We start from the raw sequence: 7,723 nt of genomic DNA, 5'->3' as shown, positions 1-7,723 counted from the left end.
ATCTATTCCAGCACTGCCAGGGTCTTTCCTCCCCCAAGTATATGTTCTGAACACACCATAGAGGAATGTTTCTCAAAGTATGGTCTAGAGACCAACTACAACAGAATCACTTGATGTTTTTGCTTAACATGGTTGTTCCTGGGCCCTACCTCAGATATACTGAGTCAGGTCCACTGGAAATAGGCCCAAGAATATATGACTTAAATAAGCACCTCAAGTTATTCTTATGTCCATTAAAATTTGAAAATTACAGCGATAGGGGGCCGGCTGAGTGGCGCGATGGTTAAGAACTGGCTTGAGACACCAGAGGGCCCTGGTTCGGATCCCACATATGAGGGCCAGTGACACTGCCCTCCGCAGCTGAGATGCTGAACAACAGCTCNGGGTCATGAACCATTTTATTGCAGAAAATGGACTAAATAGCCCCATTTTAAGAAATAATTTAATTATTCTGGACTACTCAATACTCCTGGAAATTTGAGAGTTAGCCGGCTAAATTGGCCCTAATGATATTACACTATTGAAACCAAACAAGTAACTATAATATTTAGTTGGCTTTAGGATACCACTTTCTAGTTTTTCTTCGATCTTCCTGGCTATACTTCTCCAGTTTTCTGATTTTTCATCCTTTCCTAACATCTAAAAAATGGACTCCTCCAGGTCAATCCTGGGATATTTTCTCATTTCTGTCTGCTTTCATTCTCTAAATAATTTCATCATGTAATGACTTTAAATACCTTTTATCTACTCATTACTCCTAAATTGGTGTCTCTACTTTCCCTAACAAGTCCTCCAAACTATAAACATCTCCTATCCTAACTCAAATTGATTTCCCCTCCACCAAACCCTCTTCTCCTACAGCCTTCTCCACCTCTCTAGACGGCATCTCTATTCTTTTAGTAACTTAAACCAAAATCTTTAGTCATTTTTGACTCCCCTTATTCCTCCATACTTCACATCTAATCCATCGGCAATTCTATTAACTCTATCTTTAGACTATGTCCAAAGTCTGACCATTTCTTACCACCTGCATCATTACCAACCTGGTTTAAGACACCATCATCTCTAACCTACATTATTGACCAAAAAAAAAAAAAAAAAAACTAACAGGTCACTCTGTATTTACCCTTTTACTACTATCAGTCTGTCCTCCACACAGCAACCCGTTCCTTTAAAAATATGTCACATCAAATCACTCNGTGCTTTTTAAAAAGCGCAGTTTTTTTTTTTCTTTTCTATTTTTGCTTAGATCGAGTGCAGGGGTCAGCAAACTGCAGCTCGTGAGCCACATACGGCTCTTTGGGTACGTACATGTGGCTCTGAAGTAAAATTGAAAATGAAAATAAAACTATGAGAGTTTCATTTATAAAATTTTTAAAGGATATTATTCACATTATGGTGATTTCATTTGTTTTATGGCTCTTGAATAATTTTTAAATTATTGTGAGGGACAGGATTGGCTCTTCTGTCTCAAAAGTTTGCCACCCCCTGATCTAGCCCCATCAGATCTGTCAGGCCTATTATAACCATATCAGCTTTCACCTGCATCTCAAGTAACTCATGTTAACAACTTAGTATGTATCTTTCCATATTGTCTCCTTGCATAATCTCACACACTCACACACACACACACACACACACACGCGCGCGCGCGCGCACATTTCTGTGGGGGAGTCATTGTAAAAAGTGGGGTCACAATATACACCATTTCTACACCTTGCTTTGTCATGTCATAATATTAAAACCAGGATTTCTATATTTTTAAAATAGTATGTGTCTGCAATAATATAATGAAAATATTAAAAATTATGAAAAACTGGCTTAAATTTTATTGAAGCTATTTAGGTATTAATCTGTTCATATCATCTAAAATGAAGAATTGGCTAATTCATTTGCATAAACATTTATTACCATGCCAGGTATGTTTCTAAGCCCTGAGGATTCTTTTCTTTTTTGCTAAGTACACTTAGAGAACTACTAAAAGACATGAGCTGAGGATGCGGTAAGGGAGTAGATGAGAGATGACTATTTAAGCGGTGGAGTTCCATAGTGTGGAAGAAAATTATACTTGTTTTATTTGAGCCCAGAAGGTAGAATGACAACACGTGGGCAGGAGTTATAGAGAGACAGAATTAAATTCAGAATAAAAAATAACTTTTTAACAGAAAACTTCAGAGATGGAATGGACTGTTTTGGGGCCAGATACTTGGTAATATACTGTGTGAAGATTTCAACCCATGGGTGGGCAGGTCCACCTAACTAGCTTTAAGGTCCCTTTCAACGTGGAATGATATAATTCTAGTATTTACTTCAATTTTTTACTTTCCCTAATAGATAATATTATTATGACCCTTATTTTTAATGGAAGATGATTGAATGTGAAAACCTAAACCAAGAAGAAATAATTAAAGAACTGGTGAGTCAAAGCCAAATTTCTTTTCTACCACATTTGAAAGAATATTAAACGGAACATTTTTACATTCCTTTCTAGAGGTTACCTAGANCTAAAAGAGCTAAGACAGAGTGGGTGAGGAGATACTGAGGACAGGGCAGGAAGAGGACACTGACAACACCCCCAGAAGAATTCAAGCAACAGGCTAATCTAGTAAAGGCCATATTAACAGACACATCAAAACCATGTACAAAGATAAATGCACAACTCAAGGTTTGTAAGATACATTAGATTTGTACCTGTGGTTGGGGTAGAAATGGAGAAAAAGTGGAGATAAAAAAAAGGGCCTAATATGGACAAATGATGATAATGTGCTTGCTGTGTGACCTGAGGAATACATTCAACTTTCTGAGCCTAAGGTGCAAATAAAAGACACAAAGGAAAGGAGGTAAAGAGGAAATAATTTGTATGGAGATACAAAGAACTGATCAGCTTTCTAGTGGATTAAGACTACTTAAATTCAGCGTCCCTCAATTTGCTATCTTAGAGCTAAATACAATACAACTGGGATGATAAAATGAGGAGGTTATATTGTCTGAGAGAGAGTAAGTGGCTCTTTAAAATTCCATCCTGGCTGCCTTTTAAGAAAAGCCATTAACTATATATCAACAAATCATGGACAAAGATTATTTAACTTTTTTAGATAGACTCATTAGAAATAGCATTCTGTTGGTCTAATTAAAATTTTATTTCAGAACAACTCCTAACTTTTAATTGAATAATATATATTCACTGCCAGTCATTAATAATAAGAGGATCTCTGCTGATGACTTTAGAAGAGCCACATAATTATCTCTTCGCTGCCAAAGTAAATCCTAAATTGTGCTGCATTCCTTCTTTATATCAAATTCAAATGTGTGACATAGAATTTTCACAGATAATCTAATAAAATCATTAATTGGAAAGTATCATTTGCATAAGAATCAAATGTCAACAAGAATTTAAAAATTAAATCAGCATTTGAAATCTTCAGACTTTCAGCTCTCTGGAATTAAAGGCATTACAAAGCCAAATTGTCATTTAAATGTCTTCACAGTTCTCTACCAATAAGGATAGGGCTTTTGGGAAAATATATTTAACAATCAATTAAAAAGGTTTTAATTAACAAATTATTATGCAACTCATGATTTTATGTAGGTCTGTAAATTCACCTCTGTTTTGTTTTAAATGATTCTTCTTTAAATCAGGCAATGATGCAGTAACTTTGCTATAATCAGTGGTAATATATTTTCCCAATTGTTTTCAGATTCAAGATAACTTTACCCATAAGTAAATAGATTTAAATTTGCCTTTGTCTAGGAGTATGAACAGAGACATGAATGAAGTCTTATTTCGCCTAGAATTTTTAATTTGCTTCACTTTCAGTGGTGTCAATTTCCATTGTTTCCTGTACACAAGCACAAAACCATATCATAAAGAAACTTTAAAGTGAGAAATGGAGATTAACAAGACTGATGCTGTTTTTGTATTCCTCATATGGCTTTTAACTGTAATCACCTTTTGCTCCAAATTCCATCTGGAATATGTTAACAACATTATTCCTTAAAGAATGACTCAGGACAAAGGCTCTAGTTTGCCAAATCACCAAAGTATTAGTCTATAACTATACAGGAACTCAGACTCAATTGCTGGCTGGCCCAATCCTTGAGCTTAACCTAGAAATAATATTCTTAAAAAAACTTGTTTATGTAATATAAAGAAACCTGTGTGTTAGCTCTCTCCCAACCTTTTACTGGTTAGGAAAGTCACAATAGATTTCTAACAATATACTTTGATAATCTCTGTACTTTTATCCAAAAGAGCTGCATCCCCAAAATGAGAAACTTGATGTAGATAATTCACTTACATCATTTCTGATCCAACTTCTTAATCTAAAAGGTTAGATCTCTAAACTATTATATTCTAGTCTTTACAGTTTAAGATAAAAATTTGCCCACGTAAGTCTTGTTCAACTAGAACTTTAATTTTAATTAATAAATTAATGAAAGATGGAAACTGAAATTCCTGTGAAATAAAAAATTGTAGAGAGAAGAGGATGTATTATAGAACTGTACATCTGAAACTTATATTATTAACCAATGTCACCCCAATATATTGAATTTGTAAAAGGGGGAAATTAGTTTATCTTTTTCTACATGCTTATGTATGTTTACAACAGTCATATTACAGATAAAATTATTGGAATCACGACAAATACGTTGAATTGTTGGTAGTTGTTAGATTAGTGGAAATGTTTTTAAAATCTGCATTCCTATATTTTTCTTGAGAAAGTAGTTTAAAACTAGTCTATTGAACGAGGTGGCCATCTGGTGACGGAAAAGAGCACTGCAGACACTATTTTCCATATACTTAATGTCGTAAATACTCTACACAAACCAAGTGAACCACAAGAAATATTATAGCGATGTCTAACAGAAACAAGTCACACATGTAATTGAAAATGTTCTAATCAACGCCTTAAAAAAGTGAAAAGAAACAATAATTTTAATAATACACTTTTATTTAACCCAACGTATCAAAAATATTATCATTTCAACATGTAATCAACAAAAAGATTTCCTTTCATATTAAGTCTTCAAAATACTATGTGTATTTTACAGCATATCTCAGTTCGGACTAGCCACATTTCAAACGTTCAACAGCCACATGCGGCTCGTGGCTACCATACCGGACAGCGCAGATCTAGAGAATGAAATGACAACTGCGGTCACTTTGATTTGCCTTTTACTAAGTTCATTCATTTCTCAGCCCTTCGGTCCACTCTTTTAAAAGTTCCTCCCTTTCCCTTTTGAAATTCGACTTTATTTTTGGATTTTTTTTTTTGCCTCCTTAACATTTTAGAATACTTAAACGGCCCCTCAAAAGCCTGTCCGAGAACAAAAAGACCCATGGAGGGCCCATCTATTCTTAGGAGGGCACCGGGGCGTTTGTTTGCCTGCGTGGTCCTTGGATTAGGCTCGCTCGGTGCTCAGCGGCTTCGGGCGGCGGTCAGCTACATTCCTGGAAGGCGTTAGTGGCCGGCCGCCAGAGCGAAGCCACGCCCTGAGCAGGGCCTGTCACGGTCGTCCGGCCACCTTGTGACATCACAGCGCCACGCCTAGCGAGGGTTCAAGTCTAGCAAGGCTCTGTACTTCCAGGCTCTGAGGGTAAAGGATTTTCAATAGGAGAGAGCCGGGACTGGAGAAGGCGACGGCTAGGTCCCCGCCACCATGCCCACAGCTTGTTGCTTCCAGTCGGGTCCTCTGATCTGGCGAAAGCAGGTGAAAAGTTGCGCGCATGCACAGAAAGACCCGCGGGCGGGAAGCTCCACACCGTTTCCAAAGAGCATCCGCGGGGTCTTCCGGGTGGAACCCTACCTCTGCTGATTGGTTGGAGTTTTCCGCCACGTGATCCAGAAAGGGCTCGGCCGCTGCTTTCCCCGCCCCTTTTATCCCCTTTCTCACCCCGAGGTTGCCGCAGGCTGAGAGCGGGTTTTCTAGGCAACCGCAGCGGGTAGTGTGTACACTTCAGGCCCCGGGCTAGAGAGGGTATCGTGCCTGCTGTTGCAAGACAAGGTTTGAGAGGTCGGAGTGAACTCAGCTCTCTCAGGGATTGCCCCGGAATCCATCCTCTCTTTGGGATAAGGTGAGTGCCTGTCACCTGGTGGCCTTCGGGTGTACATAATATGTAGCCAGGCCCTGTGTAGTCTTTGCTCCCCCTTTGTCCGTCTCTGGCCGTACCAGGAGGAAGACAGGAGGGAAGCAAAGTTGAGGTCAAAGGACTAGGTAATGGTGCAATGGAGATAATAACAATGAGAGACAGTGACGTGGCTTTATCTGAGGCTGTCAGTGAATCTCGCAAAGCTTAAGAGTTGGAGGAAAGGGAGGGTGGGCTGTACAGCACAGGTGAAGGTACTGGGCTGAGAGAACCAAGTGCTCCTTGGCCAAACTTGATACTGCTCACCTGAGTAGTGGTAATGGATGGAGTTCACCCCCATCCGTGATAATGAATGGAGTCGGATCCCTTTATACCCAAGGGAGGAAACAGAGGCTTCTAGTTTGTAGAAAAGAAATTTGATTTTCTCAGAATGACACCCTACCCAGCTCTCATGGTAGACAGAAACATGGTTTTTACACTCTAATGATCATTATACTCTGATTGGTCATGTGTAGCAAGTATTTCTTTAAGTTATAACATAAAGGACCTTGTGATATGACAGTTAATTTAAACCATTTCAACAACTTGTATCAAACACCAAGCATGTGCCAGGCACTGATATGTTCATTGTCACTGCCTTCAATGAACATGTAACCTGATAGGGAGGAAAGGTCTGCAGGCATCACAATACACTGGGACAGGTGCTATATATAGGGCATACACAGACTTTAACAGGAGTCAAGGGAGAGAATGATTATAATACTACAGAGAGAATTCAAGTATTCACGCAGAAGACCCTTAATTTAAATCTTTAAGGATGTATGACGTATACCATAAAGTCAAGGGACAAAGGCATTTGGGGTGGGGAAACAGCATATGCCAAAGTACAGAAATATCCTAGCATGTTCAGAGAACTATACAAGGTATGGTCAAACAATATGGTAAGTGTTTAAATTTTAAAAAATTTATTACAGTTAAAAGACACATTGCCATTAATCCCCCTTAAAATACTCCCCCTCGCTTCAAACACACTTATCCCATCATTCTTGCCACTTTCTGAAGCAGTTCTGGAAGTCCTTTTTCGTGCGTGTCTTTAGTTGTGTTGTCGTGGCTGCCTCGATGTCCTGAATCATTTTGACTTTGGGGAAGAGCCAGAAGTCCCATGGTGCCAGATCCGGTGAATAAGGCAGATGAGGACACACTGTAATGTTTTTATTTTGCCATACCAGGAGTGATGTGTGACACGGAGCCTTTCCATTGTGATCAGAAACTACCGTGAATGCTGCTGCCGAGTGCCATCCAACTGGAAGGCAGGGATCTTCAATCTTCAGTACAGGAATTGGTGCGTCAAACCTTAGTAACAGTGTGTGACAACTTTCAACTTGTTTTGGTGCAGTCAGTCAGGTGTGAGCTACAGTTGAGAAAAGGTATGTTTTAAAATGTGCTTTAAATCATCCTCCATCATGACAGTGCTCCGTGTCACACATTGCTCCTGGTATATGGCAATTTCTGTCAAATAAAAACATTGCAGTGTGTCCTCATCCACCTTATTCACTGGATCTGCCACTGTGCAACTTCTGGCTCTTCCCCAAAGTCTAAATGATTCAGGACATCGAAGCAGCCACATCAATGCAA

At 38.9% G+C, this 7,723-nt stretch overlaps 1 protein-coding gene across 1 annotated transcript in view; it reads left to right on the top strand.

Annotated features, from left to right (window-relative positions):
* Positions 1-1,266: 1,266 nt before the first annotated feature.
* Positions 1,267-7,723, top strand: part of LRRC9 (leucine rich repeat containing 9) — a 121,084-nt gene continuing 114,627 nt past the window's right edge. The window contains exons 1-2 of the mRNA XM_019646037.1: positions 1,267-1,303; positions 2,335-2,416. Coding sequence (XP_019501582.1) covers positions 2,369-2,416 — 48 coding nt within the window. The 5' untranslated portion in view covers positions 1,267-1,303; positions 2,335-2,368. The remainder of the gene's footprint in view (positions 1,304-2,334; positions 2,417-7,723) is intronic.

The sequence above is a fragment of the Hipposideros armiger genome, unplaced genomic scaffold (assembly GCF_001890085.2).
Source record: "Hipposideros armiger isolate ML-2016 unplaced genomic scaffold, ASM189008v1 scaffold_5, whole genome shotgun sequence".
Classification (NCBI taxonomy): Eukaryota; Metazoa; Chordata; class Mammalia; order Chiroptera; family Hipposideridae; genus Hipposideros; species Hipposideros armiger.
This window is presented reverse-complemented; position numbering and strand designations above follow the sequence as displayed.